Here is a 26,973-nt window from a genome sequence, read left to right on the forward strand (position 1 = left end):
CTCCTGGTCCCGCCCCCTCGCGACTGGCAGCTCCAGTACCCTATCAATGCCGTGCCAGCTGCCACTGGTCCCGCCCCCAGGGAGCCCGGCGCGCTGGCCCTGGCCTTCCTCGGGGCCACTCCACCCCCGCCCACCCGCCGGCCGGCCAGGATTGGCCGAGCGCTGCCCTTAACCGACGTGTTATGTAACGTGTTCTAGGGCTTCGCCCCGCCCACTCCCCTGCGGTTATATAACCCAGGCGTCCCAGCTCGGGCTCCGCCCCCGGGCCAATGGGGACCCGCGCACCCGGCCGCCGCGGCCAATCGCGCGCTGAGGGGCGGGGTCCGGTCCCGTGGCGCGCGAGGGGCGCGGCGCGACAGTAGCCCGGCACACGGCGGGCCTCGAGACCGCTCGCGGCTGGCGGGGCCGAGGTGGCGGCGAGCGCTCGGCCCCCGCGCCCCGGAACTTTGCGCCGTGGAGCTGCCCCTCGGCCGGCGGGCTTTCTGGGTGCACGCCGGCTTCCAGCACGGCCCGGGGGGAAAGTGGTTACGGCGAGGACCCGGCAGAGGGCCGCGCAGGGGCTCGAGCTGCTCGTGCCGCTTGTCACCTCGTGTTCTCCCCGGGGCTGGACCTCCGCGAGCGGAGAAGCGCGAACTTCTGTGAAATGCCGAGGAGGAAAGTGCCCCTGAGATGAGCGCGACCGGAGGTGGCGGGCTGTGGTGACTGGTCTTCCTGCAGCGCGGTGGCGGGGACCACGATGGGAGGTCCTTCCCTGCCGCCGACTGCAGAGTGAGAAGCCGGCGGCCGGCCGAGGGCTTTGGCGCGCCATGGACCCCCGTGAAGGCCTGGGAGCGCCCGGCGGCGACGCTCGCGAGTCCAGGGGCGCGGGGCGCGGAGGGACGCGGGGCCCGGGGGGCCGGCGGCAGGGAACGCGCGCCGAGAGCGGCCACAGGTGACGCCCCGCCCGTGCGCACCCCTGCCGTCTGCTGTCCCTCTGGAGCAGGGACTGGGAGGGCAGGACTCGGGCCCTTTTGATCTTGAGTTCTTAACCCCGGGAGAAAGTGCGGGGAGAGATCAGGGCGAAGGGATCTGGGATGCCGCAGACGGTGACTAGAGTACAGCAGAGCTGCAGAGTGTCCGAGAGGTCCCCTGAGGTCGGGCCAGGTGGGAAATAGGAGTGGAGAGTGACGTCTTCTGTCTCTTTGCCCGCAATCCCAGCATCTCGGGAGGTTGAGGCAGGATGGCGAGTTTGAGGCCAGCCCTGGAAACTCAGACCCTGTCTCAGAGAGGACTGGGTATGTGCTCCAGGGCGAAGCGCGCCTGGGTTCAATCCCCAGTGCCAAAAGGAAAAGAAAAAAAAAAAAAAAGCATAAACACATGAAAGAGTCGCTGTTCACAGTGACCCTGGAAAGTAATTTGTTGTCCCTGCATGTACAACATTGTTATTTCTCATTTTTTTAATATCTATTTTTTTAGTTGTAGTTGGACACAATACCTTTATTTTATTTATTTTTATGTGGTGCTGAGGATCGAGCCCAGGGCCTCGCATGTGCTAGGCGAACGCTCTACCGCTGAGCCACAACCCCAGCCCCTATTTCTCATTTTTTATCTTCCAGGGAACAAGATCGAAACAGAGTTTCAGAAGAACTTCTAATGGTTGTCCAAGAAATGAAAAAATACTTCCCAGCAGAGAGACGCAGTAAACCAAGCACCCTAGACACCCTCAACTATGCCCTTCGCTGCGTGCGCAGTGTGCAAGGTAAACCGCTGCGGAGGATGTGCAGGCGCAGGTGCACCTTGGCCGTGAACAGGAGTCTTAGCTTTCTGTGTAAGATGTCTTGAGCACATCTAATACTGATTTCATTAGTGTCTTAACTTTTCAAATTTGAAAGACCAGGAGAACTTATTTGGCTAACAGTTTAGTAGTATTATGCAATACTTTGCTGATCTGTTGCAAGAGAGAATTTAGGATAAGTACATTTTGAAAACTAACTTTTTAAACATTGTCTCCTGTGGAGGTCACATGAGAAAACACATTTGACTAAATACAATTTACCTCTTCCCGTCCTACCCATGCTTTGAAAATGCAGTCATGATATGCTAAGAATTTGCCAAATTAAAAACAAACAATTTTAAACACTTTTTCCTTTTTCTTTCTGACTTTTCTCCTCAGGGGATTTCATACAATCATATTCTCTTCAGCACAAAACTCTGTGCTTCATCTATAACCTGTAGCTTCAGAATGCTGAAGTAATGTTCTCACCATAAAAATTGCCTGTGTCTGAAGCTTTTTTAACTTGTTTTAGTATATTAAATGTATCTTGCTTCTTATGACCTAGAACAGGCGGAGTCATAAAATTCACAATTGTTAAGTTTGCATAATTGTGAGTATTTTAGATATAAGCAGAATGTGACTTGATTTGAGGGAAATGCTCTTAAGGTGTTCTTTTCCTAATAAGCCTGCTTAGTAATACTAAATGTGATTTCCTGAAGATACCATTGTCACTGGACTGTTTATTTCCCTGTGTTTCTTAGCAAACAGTGAATTTTTCCAGATTCACAATCTAAACAGAGCATCTGAGAGGGAAGTGACTGTGTACAGTCTGAAGGAGCTGGCCACTGTTGCTTCTGAACACACTTCTAAGAATACAGTAAGAATTTATGAATGTTCCCACGTCAACCTGGGTGACTTCTCCTAAGAAGCTTCTGTAGTTGTATATTTTTAAAAATATTGAGTGAAAGTTTCAAGAACCACAGTTTGAGGTAAACGGAGGAGAAACTGCTCAAAAGGCATGTGTGGCTTCTCTTGCCAGAGAACATCCAAAAACCGAAGCAGTGTGTTGTGTACTGGGCAGTAGTTTCATTTGTTCACCAGCTGCTTCTATCCCCTTAGCATGCCTGAGTTTTCTTAAATTAAGAGGAAAAATGGAAGCTAATCTAAAATAAGGGCAAGGGTTAAAAAAAGGAGAATAGAAGAAATCAGTGGAGTAGACAAAGGGGAATGAAGTGACGGCACAGGGAAGGGGTAGGGAAAGACAGTGGAATGAAACTGACCTAACTTTCCTAGGTACAAATATGAACATACCACCATCATGTACATCCATAAGACACTAACTTAAAAAAAAAAAAAATAGCCAGATGCGGTGGCACACGCCTGTAATACCAACAACTCAGGAGACTGAGGCAGGAGGATGGCAAGTTCAAAGCCAGCCTCAGCAATGGTGAGGCCCTAAGCAACTCAGTGAGACTGTCTCTAAATACAATACAAAAAAGGGCTGGGGATGTAGCCCAGTGGTCAAGTGCTCCTGAGTTCAATCCCCAGTATAGATCAGTAAAGGGGAGGGAAGAGAGGAGGGGAAAGGGGAAGTACTAGGGAATTAATTAGAACAAATTATATTCCAGGTTTTTATAATTATGTCAAAATGAATCCTATAGACTACAAAGAACCAATGAAAAAAGTCATACAGAGAGAACGCTTTTTAAAAAAGAGGAAAAATAATAATGCCGCAGAGTAACTTCCTACTTTTTATTCTCATCTCCAGATTATTAATTTCTATTTGTATCATTCTTAGGTTCAATATCTACTACTTCAGGTTATTACATTGGGTTTTATAGAACAGATGAGTTGAGATGCTCTCATTTTTTGTGAAATTTTGGAAGATAATTATTTTTTTTGTCTTATTGACAGGGAAATAGGCCTCACATTTTGTTGATAGAATGATTACTTAATTTTATATTTAGACTTCAACATACTTGTAACTTAACGATTTTGTAACATTGTAAAATAAGCTCATATAAAAATAATTAAAAAGCTACTTTTTTGTAATAGAGCTTATTTTACCAACTAGTATGTGCATAATACTGTAGCAGGATATGTGAAGCTTTAAAAAAAAAAAAGTTTAAGAAAACATTTTCCCTCTAAGATCTTTAAAATAAAGCTAAAGAGGAAAACATGATACTACAAATGGTGGCTGATCATAAACAAATCCTAATTGTGTCTAATGGATAATCAGAGCAGAGGTGCTGGGTGAGGTGTCTTCAGGGATACTTCTGGGGGAGGCACAGAACTTGCTGAGAAGGCAGTAAATTCCCTGGGTGTGAGGCACAGTTTCTGAAGAAGGACATCAGAAGCTTTTGTGCCACATGTATTTTGAGTCTGTGTAGAAGGAGCCAGTGTATTTTTTGGCATAGAAATCAAACCTTCAGCAGGTGAATTGCAGATTTTGTGATATTTTCTAAGAGGAATGCTGAAAGAAACTATTTTTGGCATTGTCTTGCCTTTTCAGGATTTGTATATGTTTTAGGTTATTGATTATAGTAGAAATCTAGAAGAAACTTTCCTTTCTGGGGGTATTTCCCATAAGTATCATAACATTTGCGTTTGTCTTAAATGGTTTCTCATAGGATACCTTTGTGGCCGTGTTTTCGTTTCTTTCTGGAAGGTTAGTGCACATATCTGAGCAGGCTGCTTTGATCCTGAATTGTAAGAAAGATTTCTTGAAGTCCTCTCACTTTGTTGACCTGCTTGCCCCTCAAGACGTGAGGGTGTTCTACACACACACCGCCCGAGGTCAGCTTCCTTTCTGGAGCAGCTGGACCCAAAGAGGTAATGGGACCAATGTTGGGATGTGTATCATGCCCCAAGATCAGTTTCATTTTTACAAAAATAGTGCAGAAATTAATGCATTACTTAGAATATGTGAACTATATAGTTTGTCTTATTTCTTTTCTTAAAATGTCAAAATATGATGAAACAGCTTTTGGGGGGTGGGGCATGTATCGGGAATTGAACTCGGGGACACTCAACCACTGAGCACATCGCCAGCCTTGTTTTCTTTAGAAACAGGGTCTACACTGAGTTGTCTAGCGCTTTGCTTTTTGCTGAGGCTGGCTTTGAACTTGCAATCCTCTTGTCTCAGCCTCCTGAGCCACTGAGATTACAAGCTGAAACAGCATTTTAAATGTTTCTAATAACACAAAGACCCAAGAAGTTGGTTTTCATTTAGTCAAGTTAGTTTCATAGATTATATATATATATTTTTTTTAACAGATTTTTTTAAAGAGAGAGAGAGAATTTTTTAATATTTATTATTTAGTTTTTGGCGGACACAACATCTTTGTATGTGGTGGTGCTGAGGATCGAACCCGGGCCGCACTCATGCCAGGCGAGCGCGCTACCGCTTGAGCCACATCCCCAGCCCCATAGATTATATATTAAAATATGATTTGATTACCAGCATACTATACAACAGTTTAGTTGCTACAAAACCTGTTTCCTTTAATAAAATTAAATGTTTTTCCTCTATGTTGATTTCATGATTTCCTTATCTAATAGATTTTACTTTAGAGATAAAACTGATAGTTAGCTCCCTTTTCCAGTTTTTCTTGCTTCCTCCTAAAAGTTTATGAATCTCATTACTTTCTTTTTTGAAATGCTTGTCTATCTGAACCGGGGATGTGTAGTCAGTTTTCCTTGTGACATTCAGTCCTGTGTGATCTTTAAATAATTCCTTTATTTTTTAAATCACTCTTTATAATATTTATTTCATTTCTTTGTGAAGTGTCTCGAAGAGCTTACTCTCTGATTCCAAACCCTTTAATTATTAAAAAAAAATTAAATTTAAAAAATTGTGATTAAAAAATGTATAGCAGCTAGGTGTGATGGTTTATGCCTGTAATTCTAGCTGCTTGGGAGGCTGACACAGGTGAGTTAAACACCAGCTTTAGCAACTTGGGCGCTAAGTTACTTAGCAAGACCCTGTCTCTAAATAAAATATTTTTTTAAAAAAAGGGCTGGGGATGTGGTTCAGTGGCTAAGTGTCCCTGGGTTCAAGGTTTAATCCCCAGTACCAAAAAGAAAATAGAAAGAAAAAAAAAAAAAACCAACAAAACTATAGCATTAAATTTGCCTTCTTAAATCATTTTTAAGTGTATAGACCAGTAATGTGAAGTATATTTGCACTGTGTGAAACAGAACTATTTCATCTTTGTCAGTTAATATATATCTTTTCTGATTTTTTTAATCCAGTTCTTGGCCCAACGAGGAAAGGCCTTGCTTCTTTTTCCAGTTGTCACCTTTCTGCCATTTTTTTTTTAAGTTGGACACTATGCTTTTATTTTATTTTATTTTTATGTGGTGCTGAGGATCGAACTCAGGGCCTTGCACATGCTAGGCGAGTGCTCTACCGCTGAGCCACAGCCTCAGCCCCTCTGCCATCTTTTTTGAATATTTCTTCATAAGCTCTAGAAAACATGCCTAGCAATCTTGCCTCCTAGCTCCATCATTTCTCCTTTTTGCATCTTTCAAAAGCATTGATTGCCTTTCTCTTCCTCATTCCTAATACACGTTTTCATCTTTAAATATCCATGTTTGTTTCTTTCCCCTCATTAGTCATTTTTTTCATAAACATCTATTCAGCAGTCACTGTGGACCAGGGACAATTCTAGATGCTGGGTCCAGCTAGGAACAGGACAGACACTCCAGAGTATTCTCTAGCTCCTGCACATTTTCCCTTCAGCACTGACGTGTGGTCCCTGTCCTGTCTTTTCAGCCTGATCATCTTTGTTGATTGAGACACGCTTCTTCCATGTAAAAAACAGTGTCTCCTGCAATTTTTGTCTTTGGTACCTCAAATTGACTTGTGCCATCATGATCTGATGCACATTATATTTCTTCCTGTGAATCTCAAGGATTCAAACTCATACTGAGAACAGTTGCTGAGCCCTACAACTGGATGGGCCCATGTTACCGCCTTCAGAACATAAGAGGACATAGGAAGTGATGTAGCCAGCTGTGGGCAGCCTTTGGTTTTGCATCAGAACATGTTTCTTCTTAAAACTGGTTCTGTATACCTCTCAGAAGGATCTGATTGCTATTTACTGTGAACACACTTCCAGAAACAAGAATTCACACTTGTAGCCTGGGTGTCTAATGCTTCATGGGCTCTGCCCACTGAGATTGCATATTCTGGCTCCCAGGATTCTGGAACTTGAGGTGAACACAGTTGGGTTCAGGAGCCTCGTGCAGTGTGTGATTGGTGAGCAAGTTCACATCACAGCACAGGCTGATCCCCGATTCTCCTATAGTCCTCTCCGTGGAAGCAGAGATCAGCCTGATTCAGTATTTTGGTTCTTTGGGTTGTCACCATTTATGCTACCATCAGTTGTTTTATTTTGTTGGTTTTGTTTTTTAACTTCTCAAAGCTTTCCATGTTTTACTGCAGTGCACAAATGCCCCAAAAATATTTCCAGGGAGTTCTACCAGAGGAAATACAAATAGCAAACATTTGGGTAAAGGTTCAACCCCCTCATTTGACCCTAAGATAAGCAAATTTATTTATAAATTGTAACCTTGTAAGTTAGTAGTCACTAAATTGACACAAACTGTTGGCATGAAGATCATGAGAAAGTATTATTGAGAGAAAGCATTAGTGACACTGTAAATCCGTATAGTCTCTAGAAATTAATTTCAGAATACATGAGATGGCGCTGGGATTGTAGCTCAGTGGTAGAGCACTTGGCTAGCATTTGTGAGGCACTGAGTTCAATCCACAGCCCCACATAAAAATAAATAAATAAAGTAAAGGTATTGTGTCCATCTACAACCAAAAAATATGTATTTTTTTAAAAAGAGTACCTGAGAGTTGTAAAATGAACACATCATTTAACCTAGAACACAACTTTCAGAAACTTATCCAAGGAAAGAATTTAAAGTGAAGGGGAAAAAGTCAAAGAAATGTATATTTCATAGAGCTAAATGCTGAAACTGTTCTAAATTTCCAAGTATTGAGAACTGTCCAGACTATTACCACCAAAATAATGGTGTCAAAGGATGACTGTGGTGGCATTTGAAGTAGCGAATGTGGGCAGGCATGCAGCAATCACTAAGTCAGGTGCCCCCACTTGTCTGCCTGAGGGTTGCTGGGATAATACAAGGCCCTTCAGCCCAGGGAAAAGAGCCCTCTCTCAGTCAAAAGCTCGTCTCTTTTTAAAAATAATCCTCAGTTATTGGCTGGCAATAGTGTGAGACTGCTCATCTGAGGAGTGTGGCCCTTGGGATGAGAAACTGACGCTTTATCTCTGTTTCCAGCATCGCAGTACGAATATGCTCCAGTGAAGCCCTTCTTCTGCAGGATCCGGTAAGTGGACAGGCTGGGGAGGCCAGAATGCACCTGATGCTCTGGTTTGTATTTAGCACTTATTCTGGTTCTTTTATATTCAGCCAGATTCTGTTGTAGATTAAAAAAAAAAAATAGATGTGGTTGCCATGAGGAATTTGCATTTGTATTAAAAAGAGACATGCTCAGGAATAAACAAGACAGTAATGCAATGGGCAAAGTCAGAAAGCTAACTATCCACCCCAGTGGCATGTGGGGGTCAGTGGGTAGGAAGAACATTTTTTGTTTTTTAAATATTTATTTTTCATTTGTAGTTGGACATAGTACCTTTATTATATTTATTTATTTATTCTTACGTGGTGCTGAGGATCAAACCCAGAGCCTCACACCTGCTAGGTGAGCGCTCCTCCCCTGAGCCACAACCCCAGCCACAGGAAGAACGTTTTGAAATGACCATTATTTAGTGCACTTTTTGGTCTGCTGTTTATCTTTTAGTCACATTTAAAAATTTTTTTCCCTACTCAGCTGTACTTGAATTTTTAAATTTTTTAAGTTTTTTCTCCATCCCCCTCCCCCATGGGGCTAGGGATTGAACCTAGGGACACTCTACCATTGAATACATCCTCAACCCTTTTTATTTTTTATTTTGAGATAGGAGCTCACTAAGTTGCAGAGGCTGGCCTCAAACTTACAATTCTCCTGTCTCAGCCTCCCAAGTCTCTGCTGCACCACTATACCCCATTTAAATAGCTTTAAGAAAGCAAGGTATTTATACTTGTGAGAAGGATTTAAAAAATCCAGAGATGGTGAACTAGAAGAAAATAGACCATAAGATTAATGGTAGTTTATTTCTTACAGAGTTTACTTTCATAATAAAAAGGGAAAATATTTTAAGATGGCATCGTGATTAAAGCTATAACTGCTGTAGATAGTTAGAAACCCATATAATTGGTTAATGATATCACCCATGGATTTGGGGGCCTGCGCTGGTAGGATCTGAATGCAAGAAGGGGTGAGCCTAGGAAGGGCAAGCAGGGAGGCCTATGCTGCTGCCCACCAACAGCCCAGGCCCCCAGGAAATACCCTGTGGGTTCATCAGCTTAATGACTGTGTTTAGGTTCAACTTCTGAGCAGGCATGATTATAGTACTGGGGTCAAAACGCTTGCCCTTGTGTACTTGAGTTCTGTAGTGGGGACCAATAACATGTAAATGTGTGTGTCCCTGGCAGTAAATTCTTTGTAGAGACTAACTCAGCAGAAGGGAGTTCTGGGAAGTGAAGAGATTGCCCTTGTATTTCAGGCTTCCTTGGTCCATTTTCTGTTGCTATTTAGAGTACCTGAGGCTAGAAAATTTATAAAGGAGAAAGGTTTATTTGTGCCCAAGTTCTGAAGTCCAGAGCATGACACCAGCATCTGCTGGGCCTCTGGTAAGGGCCTCATGATGCAGGCAGGCTGGCATGTGCAAGGAGAAGGGGCCAGGGAACCAGATGGCAGATCAACCCACTCTCACTGAAACTGCCCACTCCCACAGGAACGACACCGACCCTTCCTGGGGGTGGTCCCATGACCCTAAACCCCTTGAAGCCCCGCTACCTCTCAGTACCTTGCACTGGCATTTAGCACTTTGGCGGTGACAAGCCATACCCAGACGGTGGCAAGAGTAATCAAGGAACTCTCCTTTTAAGAAGCCTGATTGCAGCCAGAGACCGGAGGAGGTGAGGTAGTGAGCCATACGGGAATGGAGGGCCGAGAAGTGTCTGAGGAAGCTGTTCCTGGCAGAGGGTGCAGCCTGGCACCACCTTGGCAGGGGGCGGGCAGCAGGGAAGCTGCCTGGCTGAGGCCAAGAAAGGACCAAGATGCGGGGAGCAGCTTTTGAATGCAGTAAGTTTTGTTCAGGGTCATCACTTGTTTCAAAAACCTTTTACTTTGGGAGTTTTCTAACATAACAGAAAAGTAGAGAATCAATATGTAATCACCCAACTTAAATAACCTTAACCCGTGACCAGCGTACTATCACCAATTCCTCGGCTCCTCTTCCCCAAGTTATTTTGGAGCGAATCTCAGCTATCGTGTTATTTCCTCAAAGGTTTTTTCAGAATGTTTGTTCCCGTTCATCTTTGTGATGCTCAAATTGCCCATTTCAGCAGTAGGAAACCCTTCAGGGTGGTTCCTGTGCCCTTGAGAGGGTGCCCGTGAGGTCTTCAGTGACCTCCTTTCTTTCAGGCATGTGATGTCCCAGAGTTGCAGTCAGTCATTTCCCTGGGAATCCCCAGTTCCTGTGGGAAGTAGCATGAAAGCTCTGGAGACTGGCTCTGGGTAGTAGGCATGGCTGCTACAGGGTTTTCTCTGCTCCAGGAATTTCAGTGCACAGAGCCAGACAGCTTTGGGTTTTGGAAAGGAAGCATAATTTACATTACCAAGGGTTGTGTTGGCTGCTGTGTTGGCAGTACTGTGAAGGGGCAGAGGCAGGGAGAGTGGTGCAAGGCTGCCTGTCCATAGTGCCAGGCCAGCATGGCAGTGCACAGCAGCCTTCGTGTGGGATTATCGCCAGGATTTACGAAAGGATTCAATTTGGGGTGTGAGGTGAAAAGGGGGCAAGGATGACAGCAGAGTTTTCATCTGGAGTTACTTACTGAGGTGGAGGAAGTTGTAGGAGAAGCAGCTTCCTGGAGAGAGGCAGGAAGGCAAGTTAAATTTGAGATCTGAGCTGAGACATGAGTCTAGTTCAAGGGAAGTGTCCAGCCCAGAGGTGGGTCCTAGGTCATCAGCATGTCAGTGGCATGAGAACCCTTGGGCTGAGGAGCCTGGGAAGCCCATCGTGGAACGGAGGGAAGAGTAGGAGGGAATCCAGGAACCCCTGTGTGGCCACCTGCTGCAGGGCAGGAGGAGGAGGAGGGGTCCTAGGAACAGGGAAGAGAGGGGAGAGCCAGTGGGGAGTGTGTGTTGGGCTCATGTCTGGCAGCACTGAGACCGGCTTGGGATTAGTGTCAGGACCGGGATGGTGTGGAGTAGAGGTGTGGTTAGTACAGTGGAGCGTGGGAGTCGGACCTCGGTCATATGGACTCTTAAGGGATGGTGGCACATCCTAGTGAAAATGTCCCCTGGGCAGCTGGGGTGAAATCTTTGTACTGGTCACTCAGAGCCAGACACCACCCCTATCCCAGATCTTCGTGAGAATCAGGAGGAGGCACATGCTCAGGGCCAGGGCTGGGCAGGGGCTGGATTTCAGACCCGACTTCTCCTTTCCTCCTCAGGCAGCATCTTGAAGGACTAGAGTGCCCGACTGTCCAGCTGAAGCTGTGAGACTAAATTAGTTCTTGGAAAGAAGAAGTGGCAAGGGACAACTGAGAGTTGGCTTTGGGACATGACCACAGAGAACCAGTTCTCTGTTTGGTGGCACTTGAAGTAGACCCATAAGATAGGCCTCCTTATGGCAGAAGTGGAAGAGTCAGCCTGGGCATTTGGGGCACAGAGGTCAGGAGAAAATCATGCAGTGTCTGTTCTGCTTTTATTCTCATGGTGATATAAGCAGTTCTCCATAAAACCTTTTATTCAATGAACAGTGGATGAGTAGTATTGCCTGGATATTGAAATTTCAAACTAACCTTGCCCTGCTATGGAAAACAAGCTGTTTAAACATCTTAGATTTGATCGTGTCTGTCTGGGAATTCCCCATGGGGCCATTCCCAGAGGGCACCAGGGCCAGCACTAACCACCTTCCATCTCTTCAGTGGAGGTGGAGGCAGAGAGCACGAGAAGCATTACTCCCCGTTCCGGATCATCCCCTATTTGGTTCATGTACATAGCTCTACCCAACCAGAATCAGAACCTTGCTGTCTAACGCTGGTTGAGAAGATTCACTCTGGTTATGAAGGTAAGTCAGGAGGACCTGCCTTTAGATGAGATGCAGAAATGCCAGCAATCAGATAGGAACACAGCGAAGCCTGTTCACTGCAGCCCTAGGGCAGAAAGATGCTTTTTTTTAGGAGTTGGGCTCCTGGACTCTGAGCATACTTGTCAACTTTTACTGACCTTGACTTCCGGAGCAGCCATCTTCACTGACAGCCTGGCCTCACAATCTTAGCTTGGGACTTCAGACAGATCCATGGTCCTCCCGTCTCTTCTCTGCTGGTGACCCATTCTGTAGGGCTTTTTGATTCTGTCTGTGTAGAATTTGAGCACTGAAACTGATGCATAGAGAGGCCACAGGAGTGAATGCATTTTTTTTTTTTTTTTTTTTTGTGAGGGGTTGCTGGGGATTGAATCCAGGGCCTTATACTTGCGGGACAAGCACTCTACCAACTGAGCTATACCCCCAGCCCCTGGAATGTATGTTTTTAAAAAACTGTTTTGAAACTTGAGCAAGCAGAGCCATGTTTCTAAACTCACGTGCCAGTGCTCAGGCAGCTCTGGGTGCTGTGGCAGTCATGCCATTCTGATGTAGCATGCTCGCCTGCACGAACTCACAAACATGCAGAGCTGTGGTGACAGTAGGGTCAGCCCAAAACTTATTCACACTTGAAAAATAAGACAGGATTCTAATAAAAATAAAAGCTCATTTTACACATTCATGCTTTTTTTTTTTTTTTTTAATTTTTTTAGTTGTAGATGGACACAATACCTTCATTTTACTTGTTTATTTTTATGTGGTGCCAGGGATCGAGCTCAGTGCCTCATGCATACTGGGCAAGTGCTCTGCCACTGAGCCACAACTCCAGCCCCTTCATGCTTAAGAGATACTAAACACTGCAGTACGCCTGGCAGGCAACACAGGAAGAACCCAGCTAGCAGGATGATGATGGAGTGGTGCATGTTTTAGTGTCTTCAGTGGCTCCAACTTCTGCCTCCATGTTAGGTTTCTTGCAAAAGAAATCGCACCTGAGCAAATGTGGTGCTATAGATGCTCAGATTGTTCCCTAGTGTATCATCTCTTTGTTTTTTAAATCACATGTTGGAGCAAAACTGACAGTAGTGATTTTTTTTTTTTTTAATATTTATTTAGTTAGTTGTAGTTGGACACAATACCTTTATTTGGGCCTCGGATGTGCTAGGTGAGCACTCTACCACTGAGCCATACCCCAGCCCGACAGTACTGATTTTATTATGCAAAGACCGTCCATGTACTAAGTAAATTTCAGATACTTTTGTTGTTGAGTTGTCTGCAACCACTAACTAGCACTAAACTTTTCATTTACTTCTGCTTTAACCACTAGATTATTTGTGATGAAAACAGGCTATTGAGTGGGCACAGAATTTTTCTTCAAAGTTATCCTTAGTGAATGTCACACTTGGTTTGATTAAGATGTAGTTAATGAAAATTCTTATCATTTGTCTGTAGCTTTGGCTGCTGGAAGGCCTGGACCCCAAGGGAGATTTCCACTATTTCATATAGTGATGTTAGTTCCTTTTTTTTTTTTTTTTTTTTTTTAATTTTATTATTAGTTGTTCAAAACATTACATAGTTCTTGACATATCATATTTCATACATATTTCAAATATGTTAGTTCCTTTTTAATATGTTAAGCAGTAGTTAAGTGGATTTAATTAGCCATTGCCTTTAAATGGGTCTTTCTGTTTTCTCCTAGCTCCTCGAATCCCAGTGGATAAAAGAATTTTTACCACAACACACACCCCAGGGTGTGTGTTTCTTGAAATAGATGAAAGGTAAGAATTTCTTTAAATCTATAAGAAATTTGTTCCTGAAAATGTATTAAATATGAGAAAAAGTTTACATCAGGTTTGCATGCTCTTCTACATTGTGAAACTGCAGTCCATCCCTTTGCCCACAAGATTGTTGTTAGTTAGGTTGGAATTTATTTGTGTTGTCTGATTTTTAACATAAACACTTGATATATTTCTAAAAGTGATTTACAAGAGACCATATTAGATTTCATGATGCTTTAGGTGGCCGGTCAGTCCTTCTTCGCAGAAGCACACAGTGAACCTGGGAGCCAGTTTACCAGTAATACCCATGATGTTGGACACTCAAACTGGTCACTGGCTTCTCTAATCCCAGGCATTCCCAGTGGACAAGTGTTCCTCAAATCAGTTTATGAAGTGGGGGAAAAGTTGTTTTTTTTTTTTTTTTTTAAGAGAATTTATTTAAAGAATTTTTCTTTATTTTGAATTTAAGTCATTCCTTCTTTCTTTGAGGAGGGTGTTTAGATAGTTTTTGTTATTTAAAGAATAGTAATGGTAGATATTAATAATTGTTTATCACTGATTTTCAATATCTTTATTTGGAAGTATTAAAGATTGATATTATATTTGTAACTGCCATTTTCCCTCACATTTAATTTTGAATTTTAATTATTAAAGAAATTTGAAAATCTGGGAATCCATGCTGTTCCACACATAGTGTAAAGTAAAAATGACAAAAACTTGGGCATAATAATGATAAGTATTAATTTTGATTTTTAAAAAGCTTAGCATTTTTTTTTTTAAAGAGAGAGAGAATTTTAATATTTATTTTTTAGTTTTCGGCAGACACAACATCTTTGTTTGTATGTGGTGCTAAGGATCGAACCCGGGCCACACGAATGCCAGGCGAGCGCGCTACCGCTTGAGCCTCATCCCCAGCCCCCCCCCCCCAAAAAAGCTTAACATTTGAAAATGGGTTTATTAATTATAGTTACCCTGAAACCAAACAGTAATTAATGAAATACTTTGTATAATATATTCTGTGTAAAGTTAGAAAATCGAAGGCTAATTCTGTAAATAGCTTGAATTTATTGCATTAGAAAATGTTTTTGGAAATAGTCATGAAGTCAGCTTTTTCTAGGGCAGTTTTACTCTTATCATAACAGTTTTCCCATGAATGTGTTAAGTGTCCTAAAAGTGTTTCTGTGTCTACTTCATATCATCTTTTGTATTTAAGTATTCTTAAGCATGTTAATCAGCTTTCTGTTACTGTGACAAAATATTCGAGATAATCAACTTGTAAGGAGGAAAGTTTTATTTGGCTCACAGTTTCAGAAGTTTCAGTCCATGGCTGGTTGGCTTCATTGCCTTTGCATCTGTGGCCAGACAGAACATCCCTGCAGGAGCATGGGGTGGAGCAAAGCTGTGGCCAGGAAGCAGAAAGAGAAAGCGCAAGGGGCCAGGGTCCCCAGTAACCTGACTTCCTTCCACTAGACCCTCCATACTGAAGGTCTCAACATGTGCATGGGCCAGGGGCCAAGCCTTTAATGTGGGCTTTTGGAAACATTCAAGATCTAAATTATAACAACACTGTATAAATTTGTAACCTGCTTTATTCATTTAAAATTATCAGCATCTATGTTATGATTTTTTTTTTTTTTTAATGGAAACATAATGGGCATCAGACTCTTTCTGAAGAACTTGCTGGAAACAGATGCCTGGTCTTACCAGGTCTGTTTTCTGGCTCATTCTATGTGTGTTTGTGATGCAGCTTCTCTATTGACACCAACGTTTACTGGACCATTTCCCCTCAGTGCAGCCACTTACTTTGTTGCTTTTATAAATCGTTTCATGAGCTTGGCGCAGCGGCGCGCCCGGCGGGTGGGCTGCTGAGGCGGTGGCCCCAGTGCAAGGGGCGCCCCCCATGTGCGCCCGCCATCCCGGAGGTGGGGGTAGCTTGGTGGCTGCGGTGGACCGAGAGGGCCAGCGCAAGAGCTCACTACCCATATAATGGATTTTATAGTTCAGATTGTTTTATTCTGGATTTCATGGTAACAAAACAGGAAGTATACTTAATTTCTCATTTCTACAAGTAGTCATGACTACTGAGAAAACAATTTTTTTAAACTACAGCAGAATTCATCTTGGTACCTTTTATGGAAATCCTGATTTTGTTTTTGATTTTGATAACCTTTTGCTAAAGGTATGAAGAAGCAACTTATCTTGTTAGGCAAATACACATTTATAAGAATGTCTAGATGAGGATCTATCCTTCACACCCGGACCCACTGGCTACTGTTAGGACTGGCTTTGCTCTGTAGTTTGGTATTATTTATGTACCTTCTGGAGTGTGCCCCTCAGACTGATGGAAATGCATCTCTTCCTGGTGTTGTCGGAGAAAATTATGGTAAAGAGTACTATCAAGCCCTCCTACAGGAGCAAGAAGAACATTATCAAACCAGGGCAACCAGTCTGAAACGCCAAATCGCCCAACTAAAACAAGAATTACAAGAAATGAGTGAGAAGATGAAATCACTACAAGAGAGAAAGAATATAGGGGCTAATGGCATAGGCTATCAAGGCAACAAAGAACAAGCACCTAGCGATCTTTTAGAATTTCTTCATTCCCAGATTGACAAAGCTGAAGTTAGCACAGGAGCCAAACTACCCAGTGAGTATGGGGTGATTCCTTTTGAAAGTTTTACTTTAATGAAAGTATTTTAGTTGGAAATGGGTCTCACTCGACATCTTGAAGAAAAGCCGCTTAGAAAAGACAAATGAGATGAATTGACAGACATTATTGAAGCTGGCTTGGAGGTCATTAATAATCCTGATGAAGATGATGAACAGGAAGATGAGGAGGGTCCCCTGGGATAGAAACTTATATTTAATGAAAATGACTTCATAGAAGGTTATTGTCGCACTGAGAAAGATAAGGGAACACAGTATGAACTCTTTTTTAAGAAAGCAGACCTTATGGAATATAGACATGTGACCCTCTTCTGCCCTTTTGGACCTCTCATGAAAGTGAAGAGTGAGATGATTGACATTACTAGATCAATTATTAATATCATTGTGCCACTTGCTGAAAGAACTGAAGCATTTGCACAGTTTATGCAGAACTTCAGGGATGTTTGTATTCATCAGGACAAGAGGATTCATCTCACAGTGGTGTATTTTGGTAAAGAAGGTCTCTCTAAAGTCAAGTCTATCCTAGAATCTGTCGCAAGATTGGCTTCTTCCACATGGTGAGGGATATGGCTGTTGGCGGCTCTGGGCTCACATCTTCTCAGCTTTGCCATCAGAGAGGAAAGAGCTTTCTCCCAGCTCTCGTTGAGGAAATCCCAGGAAAGGACATTTTGCCCACTCTTGAGCCAATCACATTGGCCAGGTGGGGTGGGGGTTTTGTGATTGACCCCACTTGAGCCCGGTCCCCACTCCTAGGACATTATTGGTTGGGCCGGGTAGAGTGAAGGGTATTCTGTGATCAGTGTTTTACTTGGTACTAGGCATGTGGGGTGGCAATGGATAGTTTCCACAAAAGAAGGGAAAGATTTATATGACATAAGATAAGGAGAAGAATATGGACACCCAGAACACTTAGAGTCCAATCCATGCATTATTTGAGCTTTTACTTCCATCTCTCCATTACCCAAGCTATACTGTTGTAGGAGTAATCTTCCTCACATGTTCCTGTTTTTGATTCAACTGTATCCCTAGTGCAGTGGTTCTCTAGCTTTAGTGTCAGAGGCACCTGGAGGGCTTACTGAAACTCAGAGACTTGGTTCCACCCTTGGCCTCTGAGTCAGTGTCTGAGGTGGAACCTGAAAATTTGCATCTAATATGGTGCTAGGGAGTGCTGGTGCTGTGTGTTTGAGGGCCTCGGGGTGAGAACCACTGTCCTAGCAGAAAACCTTGCTGACTCCCCCCTTGTTTAGGATACTGACCAAGTTCTTTAACTTTGCATGATAGGTGTACCTCAATCTGAGCCTCCTCTCATTGTTCCCATGTTAGGGTCCCTTTGTTCCCATCTGATTTGTCTGACCTCCAAATGCTTTCTTTCTTACCTCTTTCACTTTTGAGAACAATTATTTGGAATGACCTGTACACTTACCAGTGACTTCAGGATTTTAACCCAGGCATAACTCAAGTTCTGCTTCTAATATCTTCTCTAACTACTCCATACATAAGCAATCTCTTCCCAGACCTGCTATTCATTTATTCATACATTCATTTAGCAAATGCATATTGAACTCCTACTCTGTGAGGAGCACTGTGTGCATGGTAATGAACAAAACAAAATCCCTACTCTCATGGAGTCGGGAAGACACTCACACAAACATGTCTGGTGATACTAAGGAAAACAGCCAGGGAAGAGGATGGAAATTAAAGAGTGGGAGATTGGACTACTTCTGAAATGGTATCTGGAAATATCCCCCTGATAAGGAGGCATTTATGCAGAGACCTAAAAGATATCAGAAAAGCTCTCTTTGTGTGTATCATCTATGCCCAGAATTTATTATTATTATCATCATCATCAAATATTATGGCTATTTTTCCATGTGTGTATTTCTTATCTCCCCAGTAGGTTTTTAAGATTTTAAGGGTCTGTGGCCACTTGGTAACTGGAAATCTCATACCATACCACCATCATATTTCCTCATATGTGGGAAATTAGTGAATATCTGTCCCTGATGATGGGAAGCTGATGATTTCCTTTCCCTTGTGTGAATATAAAACCAACATAATAAAATATTTGAAGTATAAAAATAAATAAATAAATAAATTGTTTCACGAACATATTTTGCATAAGTTTTTTTCCTATTTAGAACTTAGTAAAGAAGTGTTTTCAGGGACATTTTTGGTGGCTTTGTTGTTGTTGGGTTTTGCTTCTCAGAACTGGGGATGAAACCCAAGGCCTCTCATGCAGGGCAAGCACTCTACCACTGAGCTGCACCCCCAGCTGAGAAGCATTTTTAAAAGTGTGTGAAGTGTACAGTTACTCAATGAGTGTAACCTGCTGCCTTTGTTGTGTCCTCGGTCCAGAGCAGTGCCTTTGCTGGGCTACCTCCCTCAGGATCTGACCGGAACCTCTGTGTTAGCATGCCTGCACCCTGAAGACCGGCCTCTGATGGTCACCATGCACCAGAAAGGTAGGACCTGCTCCTCTGCAGGGGGAGTATTAACCACTGATTCGTCCAACTTTTCATTTCGTTTCTCTTTGGCCAGTAGCCTTTAACTAGATTGGCAACAGGTTGAGACCCTAAAGCAATTGTTCTCTATTTCAACACTTGAAAAAATTGACAGATGAACAACTTGAAAAGAGCACTTGTAATCAGTGTCTCTAAAGTCACTTTTGTCTTCTCATTTCACGTAGTCTTGAAGTATGCAGGCCATCCTCCCTTTGAACACTCACCCATTAGATTCTGTACTCAAAATGGAGATTACGTCATACTGGATTCCAGCTGGTCCAGCTTTGTGAACCCCTGGAGCCGGAAGGTTTCCTTCATCATTGGTCGGCATAAAGTTCGGACGTAAGTCAATCGGCTTTAATATTTTCTAAACATCTTTTTTACTAAATAATATTCTTTAGCCCACTGACTGCCCCTTGAAGCAGTTGGCACCTGAAGTAAATAATGTCAGACTTAGAGTGTCTTAAATGTCCATTGTTAAGTAAACTCTGGAATATTTGCTTGATGTGTTATTATATTGGTCAATAAAAATTTTTGCAGAAATTACCTAACATGATACCTAGAATGTTTGACATGTTAGATGTAAAATGCAGCATACAAAGTTATCTACACCTGTCCTTCTAATTGTGTTTCCGACATACAAACTGAAATAGGGAAAAGAAGATCAGAGGAAATAAAAAATTAATATGGGTTAGGTATGAGTAGAGGAACTAAGGATTTTTTTCCCTCTATTTGCTCCTTCTATATTTTAAAGATCTCCATAGCGTGTACAACTTCTTATGTCAGCCTTCTGTTGTCAAATTTTACCTTGTAGTATGTTTTTTGTTTCTGTTTTTAATTTCTTATTCTGATTTGTTATATATGACAGAATGTATTACAATTCATATCACACATAGAGCACAATATTTCATATCTCTCATTGTATACAAATTATATTCACACCATTCGTGTCTTCATGTACTTAAGGTAATGATGTCCATCTTAGTCCACTGTCTTTGGTATCTGTTTTATTAAATCTTGATTTTTAAAAAATCGGATTCTTCACTCTTTCATTTCCTGCCAGCATGACTGACTCCTGTTCCTTGTCCATGCAATGACATCATGTGAATGGATCTGGAGCAACCTGGCTGCCTTTGTCCCTTGAATTTTTTAGTTGACCTGTAGGGTTTTTTGACCTGGCCATCAGTTTCTTTTTGATAGCATAGCTGGAGGTTTTGGGTGGTGGTAGTGGTGGGTGGTGTTTGCTTTTTTAAGGATAGAAAGCATATTTACCTCTGCTTGACATGCTGAAATCAAGAAGTTATGTTTTGTACTTTGGTATACAACTTTGTGTACGTAAGTGTAAAACTAGAATAGCTGGGTGCACGCCTGTAATCCCAGTGGCTTGGGAGGTTGAGGCAGGAGTATTTTAAATTCAACACCAGACTCAGTAACTTAGCAAGGCCCTAGGTAGCTTAGCAAGATCCTATCTCAAAATAAAAAAATAAAAAAGCGCCCCTGGGCTCAATCCCTGGTACCAAAAAAACCAACCAGACCAAAACAAAAACCTGAGAACAGTAGATCTACCAATAAAATGTATTTTATCAGATTTTTTATATGGCAGTGGAGATGGTTCGTATTCCCTTCATGATGAGAAATGTCTTGAGGTTTCCCTTACTGCTTTGTACTCTAGGGTTTGGCCTCTGCAGAGCAGGTTTAGAACCTCAATGGGAGGAATGGGTTCCTTGCTACTCTGAGATTGATTTGTGTTTAAAAATAATTTAAAAGTTTAAATAGGAAATAGAACTACCAAGTGAGTACTGTTTGTGCCAGTGAGAGGGAGACTTTTCTTCTCTCAGTAGGAAACCTATTGGGAAATGAAAATAAAATCAGGTAACTGCTCAGGGCAAATGTGGCGGAAACCCAGAGCAAATAAAATTTTTTTCCTAAAACATCCATCCAGGGGTTGTTGATGGGTCTGTGTCCCCTGCCCCCAGGCAGTGCCTGAGAGAAATCCTAGATTTTTTAGGTCACCCTTTGAGTTTTTTGATAGAATATGTGTGGAATTACCTGATACATAATCAATCCTCAGACTGTTGTCAGCATTTTTAAAAAATACGCCACTGCTTACATCTCAAGACCCAAGATTATATGATGAAAAGAATGTAGAGTCTACAGGTATTAATTTTTCATAAAATAGAGTTGTTCATCATATTTACAAAACTATTTTCAATGCAGTATTCTTTCAAGTATTTAGGGCTTGCCTGCCCTGGTGAGGCACTGTGCTAGACCCTGAGAGTGAGAAGGTAAACAAAATATTCTCTCGCCTTCATGGAACCCACATGTGTGTAAGGGGAGAGACAGTAAATAAAAATGATGTTGTCAGTCCAGGTGCAGTGGCATGCACACTCTAATACCAGCTGATCAGGAGGCTGAGGCAGGAGGATCACAAGTCAAAGCCAGCCTGGGAAACTTGGTGAGACCCTGTGTCAGAAAAAAAAAAAAACAAAAAAAACAAAGGCTCTGCCATACAAGTAGAATTTAAGGAAGTGTGACCATTGAAATGGGCAGGGGGCTGTGTTTAACAAGAGACCCACCCACATCTCTCTGGGCCCTTCCTGGAAGCTCTGTGGGCAGGGAGCTTAGGTCCTGAGACTTCTTATTTTACAGAAAAAACTCATATTCAGCACAATTTTCCTAGAGATTGTAACCAAAAGCTGGGTCCTTGTCCCCATGCCAATTCAATAACTAGGACATGGTTTTAGGAAAAAGAAGTTTTATTGCTTTGCTAGCAAAGGAGGAACACAGGGGACTCCTGTCCCAGAGGCCATGGTTCTCTCCATCAGGAGGAGCGCAGGGATTTTAAAGGAACTCCTCAAGGGTTACATTCCAGGAGTGCTCTGGTAGGGGTCCCAGGTGCCCACCCTGAAGGCATGTTAGGATTCACTTGTTAATTTGGAGATAGATATTCACTTCCTAGATCCTCCACTGGCTTCTTCTTCCTGTAGTGGATGTATTCCAGGACAGTTAACTAGAGGAAGAAAACACTGTCTCCCTAATCTTGTTTAAAAAAAAAAAAAAATTCTTTAAAAAAAAATAAGCCTCAGGGGCTGGGATTGTGGCTCAGCGGTAGATCACTCAAGCGCTCGCCTAGCATGGGCAGGACCCGGTTCGATCCTCGGCACCACATAAAAATAAAGGCATTGTGTTGTGTCCATCTACACCTAAAAAAAAAAATTAAAAAAAAAAAGCCTCAGAGCATATATTCAGATTATATTAAGAATATAATCATATATTCAGATTTTCAAGCTCATAGTGCACAGAAAGATGGAACATGTTTTGAGTCATATAAACTTTTTTTTCTAGATAACTAATCATTTATATTAATTCTTGCAAAAGGTGAAGTGGCCACTGTTGTGAGGTCACTTAGAGAAGAAGCAGAAAGTGGAGAGTGAGGCCTGGCCCGCTTTCTTCCTGCTCACTCCCCTGCACACATCCACCTGGTACTGCTCAGCCGCTTGGCCACCACCTGCAAGTTAATCAGCTGGATTGAAAATAGTCTTGTAGAAATTTTCACAACTAAGAATATTTAAATCTCAGAGTATAAAATAGTCTATATTCTGTTTCCATTTCAGAAATTTACCCAAAAAACAAAATCTAAATACATGTGAAAGATTTTCAAGCTCATAGTGCACAGAAAGATGGAACATGTTTTGAGTCAGATGAACTTTTTTTCCAGATTACTAATCATTCATTTTAATTAATTCATTCTTGTAACACATGTTTTGTGGGCGTCTGCTGTGCACCAGAAACTGTTTTTGGTACAGAAGGTACAGGAGTGAAGAAAGACAAAACCCGGCCCCATGGAGCTTACATGGCAGTGGGAACAGACAGGGAACAGACTGGAGAGCAGTTAATTAGGTGAGGTGCAGCCTGTTGGGTTGTGAAGCAGGGCACAGCCTGCCCTGTGCAGTGCACTGTGCTGTGCTGAGAGGTGTTGATGAGTCGCTGTTTATCATCTAGGTGCTACTGGACACAGAGATGACTAGGGCTGTGCATGATGAGTGAATGGTCCCCAAATGTAGATTTATTGCTGACTACTCTTATGACACTGCCGATATCCTATGATTGTCTGATAATGAAAATAATGATTATTTTCAGTGCAGTATTCTTTCAAGTATTTAGGGCTTGCCTGCCCTGGTGAGGCACTGTGCTAGACCCTGAGAGTGAGAAGGTAAACAAAATGCCGATATCCTATGATTGTCTGATAATAATTTCTGCCTTTGTGAGAGTGTTTTAGAGTTTTAGGTAACTAAACTTTATGTACAAGTGGTAAGAAATAGCAGACTGGTGTCCTAGGAAAACAAACACTGGCTCTGAGGTCAGACATGGATTCAGACCCTGGCTTTGCTGCTTCTTGGTTACGTAAATTGGGCATGTTCCCTGGACACTCAATTCCTCCCACTGTATGTGTGCATGCAGGGGATGCTGGGAGCAGACCCAGGGCCTCACACACGCTGGGCAAGCTGAAGCTGTCTGCCTCTGATCTACAGCCCCTGACTCTCATCTCACTTTTAAAAGTCAGGAGTACCTCCTGCTTCATGGGATGCAGTGAATTAGTGTATTTAATTGGGTAGACCTCATTAGTCCTTGCTTTGCTGAGGTCCCAGGAGGTAGAGCCATACACGGTGGCAAAGGCATGGACCTTGGGGCTTAGACTCCAGTCCCCTCACCCATCCTTGCTTGCCCCTTACCAACTAGGTCACCTGGGAAGGTTGTAATTCCAGTGAATAATATTTACACTCGGAATAGTTCATGGTACATCATAAGTGTTTTGAGATGGTGGTTCTTCTTATTGTGTATTATAAAAACTAGTACAATTCTTGTCACAAAGCAGATCCTAAATGTGTTCATTTCGCCTCCTTTTTGTTATCTTTGTTGGCATGTCTGTTGTTCACTATACTCAGTAGTAGATTTTAAATCTGTAGAATTTGAGTATACACGGGCCTGAAAGTAATTTGGTGACAGCCACACCTTCACCATGACTGTGAGTTAGACTCCTGTTAATAGATAGGTTAAGTGATTAGGGGCATCAAACATTAGTTGTTGTTTGGCAAACTTGGGTGTTAAAACTCCTAGAGGAACTTGCTGAGTTAATGTCAAATTTTGAAGCCAGACATTATTGAAGATGTTTTAGAAGCTAAGGAGGCTACTTGTCCAGAGCAGCAAATAAATTATTGCTTTGAACTCCATAGCCTTGGACAGCTTGACTGCATCTGGGAGTCTTTCCATGAGAAGGCGTAGAAAGACACACCCATTTGCAGGCAGCAGCTGTTAATGGGGCCAATTGCATGCCTGGCATGTAATTTTAGATGCCTGCCAGCCTGTACACCTGCTAGCCTGTACGTCTAGTGCACTAGACACCAGTGAGCCTGAACAGCCTAGAGGCGCCAGCTACCTGCAGGAGGGAGACTCACTGTGTAAGTGATAAGGCCCCTACTGTGCCAGTTTCCCTCTTCAAGAACCCTTCCTAAGAATGCATTCTTTTCCCCTATAAAATAAAGGTTGGTGGGCTTTCTCCCTTTGTTAGGCTCAGACCCATCAGGTACTCCTGACTTTTAAAAGTGAGATGAGAGTCAGGGGCTGTAGATCAGAGGCAGACACCTGTCAAGCCCCTGCTTTCATATATTTCTTGTCTCTTTTGTCTTTATTTCTTAATATTATGTTTTCAGCCTTTTATTTCCAGGCAGCCCACACCTCCGTACGGTTACTGATTTCCCTCCCCATGCAGGATGCGGTGGGAGCTACTCGTCACTGATTTTATTTATACATATGGCTGTGATTACAGAAAGATTAGTGCCTCAGAGAAACTTACGAAGCCTGTCAGTGCCTCATTTGTTTCTTGTATTTACTATACCTCTATGAAGAGAATTTTAGCTTCATATTTCCTGTATTTGGAGTCAAGAGTCAAGAGTTGCTTTATAAAAGCACAAACTTATTTTCGAGTAAAATTGTTAAAAATCACTCTGGACTTCATTGTAAATGGATTTAAAATTGCTTGATTCACCCTTTACTTGGCATTTTATAGGAGTCCACTAAATGAGGATGTTTTTGCTACAAGAATAAAAAAGATGAACAGTAATGAAAAAGACATAACAGAATTACAAGAACAAATTCATAAACTTCTGTTGCAGGTAAAGTGAAAGATATTAAAAACCAAACACAAAATTACATAATTGGGTTTCATGTTAGCATTCAATATTAATAAACTCACTTCCTGAACTGTAAGCAAAGAGAAATTTTTACCTCTACATAAATTTTTGTCTTTAGATTAAATTATGCTAACTTTTTTGCTCCTTATTTCATGTGAAATATAGGGAATCCTTTTGGAAAAACGCATTGTAAAACAGCCTACCGAGTCACAGCAGTTGGGCAACAACCTTTCTACCCGAGAGGCACCACCAGCATGTTCAACCTCTCGGTTTTGGCGTATTTTTTTTTTTTTTTAAATAATCCCAACTTTAAAGGTGAAGGAAAGGGACAGTAAGTTTCAGTATCTGTAGTTATTAGAAGGTAAAAGCAGGAGAAATTGCCTGTTGAAAAGAAATACCAAAGATGGTTTCTACTAGTAAATAAAAGTGAGTGTCACATAGATTAGCCCAGTGGTTTTCAAAATGTCTTTGATAAAATCTCTAGGATTTGTGAAGTGTCTGTGAAGTTCTCCAAAAAATGGTATATATTTAGTTTGTTCTGTTTATACTAAACTCAGCATAAATAAATAGAATTTATTTTCATGTTTTAAAAATTATTTATACTATGCATTTAAAACAATTGCTGTTCCAGAAATATCCACTTAGACTGGGAATCAAGACTTTGCCCTTGATAGTGACAAAGGAGTGTCTTTCTTATCAGCATCCAGGTTAAAAACATCAGCCCCAAAATATCTAATTTAGGATGGGGGATTTCTGAAGTTAATTTTCTGATGATTTTAGAGAAACTCTCAGGTGCTTAATGCTACCATTTGCCATTTATATAGCCAGAGACTCTGAAATTAGGCTTCTTCTCTCTCAGCCTATTCACATGAGTACTTCCAGTGGCTATGGGAGCCTGGGAAGCAGTGGTTCGCAGGAGCACCAGGTCAGCGTGGACTCTTCCAGCGAGTCGAGTGGGCATTGCATGGAGGAAGTGCAGAAGGAGCCGGTGCGTGCAGATATGTTCCTGTGCAGGCGCTGGGTGGTCTGTCAGTACTGGGCCTGCACTTGATGACATCTTCGCCCTCAATTGATAAGAGACATTTCAATCCATTTTGATTTGAAAACCTGTGAAAAAAACCAAAAAAACCAACTTTGGAAGATGATATTTGGATTAATTGTATGCTTTCTAAAAATTAGCATGCTGTAAACTGATGCATTTAAAGTCACATTGGCACCATGTACCATGGCCCATGGGCAGTTGAGTTCAAGCCATGGCTTTTCTTGTTGTGTCTTCAGAGAACCAGAAGTGAACAGTGTTTTGTTTATGTATATTTTCATGTACATATTTATAATATTTGAAACCTGTCTTATCATTCTTTTCCTAAGATGACCTTGAAGCAGGTCTACGCCAGTGTGAACAAAATTAAGAATCTGGGTCAGCAGCTCTACATCGACTCAATGGCCAGGTCGTCAGTCAAGCCAGTGATGGGGACATGCCCAGAGCCCTCTGGTGGTGGTGAGTCAGAGTTCCTGAGGCCTCCCCGAGGGACTGAGCTCTCCTGCAGAGTGTTGCACGGGAGCCTGGAGTATGAAGCCCTGAGCCATGTGGCTGCTTTTCAGCTTTCTTAATTTGCCCAAATGACATTAGTAAAACAGCAATAATGGTGGCAACAGATACTATTCTGAAAGCTAAATGGTATTAAAATGTGGCTCTGATGTATTTTTATTGAAGAATTAACTTTTATGATAATACCTGCAAATTCAAGATTTTCCTATTTCCCTGTAAACCAAGAGTTGATTTTTGAATGAAAAACATTGTTTTTTTTCCTTAATACATGCTTACTTTTCTGAAGCATGAGGTAAGGACTACTT

At 42.2% G+C, this 26,973-nt stretch overlaps 1 protein-coding gene and 1 pseudogene across 12 annotated transcripts in view; both read left to right on the top strand.

The window, feature by feature from the left end:
• Nucleotides 1–374: 374 nt before the first annotated feature.
• Nucleotides 375–26,973, top strand: part of Per3 (period circadian regulator 3) — a 62,979-nt gene continuing 36,380 nt past the window's right edge. For 11 of the 12 annotated variants that reach the window (XR_011708733.1, XR_011708737.1, XR_011708736.1 and 8 more), the window contains exons 1-12: nt 375–931; nt 1,596–1,738; nt 2,515–2,630; nt 4,384–4,585; nt 8,069–8,117; nt 11,828–11,970; nt 13,682–13,760; nt 18,783–18,889; nt 19,114–19,270; nt 24,996–25,101; nt 25,979–26,107; nt 26,488–26,617. Coding sequence is in view for 7 of the 12 variants with exons in the window: in XM_027947734.2 (XP_027803535.2) it covers nt 807–931; nt 1,596–1,738; nt 2,515–2,630; nt 4,384–4,585; nt 8,069–8,117; nt 11,828–11,970; nt 13,682–13,760; nt 18,783–18,889; nt 19,114–19,270; nt 24,996–25,101; nt 25,979–26,107; nt 26,488–26,617 (1,486 nt within the window). In the remaining 5 variants the exon portion in view is untranslated. Of the gene's footprint in view, nt 932–1,595; nt 1,739–2,514; nt 2,631–4,383; nt 4,586–8,068; nt 8,118–9,627; nt 9,978–11,827; nt 11,971–13,681; nt 13,761–18,782; nt 18,890–19,113; nt 19,271–24,995; nt 25,102–25,978; nt 26,108–26,487; nt 26,618–26,973 lie in introns of those variants that run through there. The other variant, XM_071617308.1, reaches the window with a different exon arrangement.
• On the top strand, nt 15,987–17,439 carry LOC114102316 (chondroitin sulfate N-acetylgalactosaminyltransferase 2 pseudogene; annotated as a pseudogene).

The sequence above is a fragment of the Marmota flaviventris genome, chromosome 10 (genome assembly GCF_047511675.1).
Source record: "Marmota flaviventris isolate mMarFla1 chromosome 10, mMarFla1.hap1, whole genome shotgun sequence".
NCBI lineage: Eukaryota > Metazoa > Chordata > Mammalia > Rodentia > Sciuridae > Marmota > Marmota flaviventris.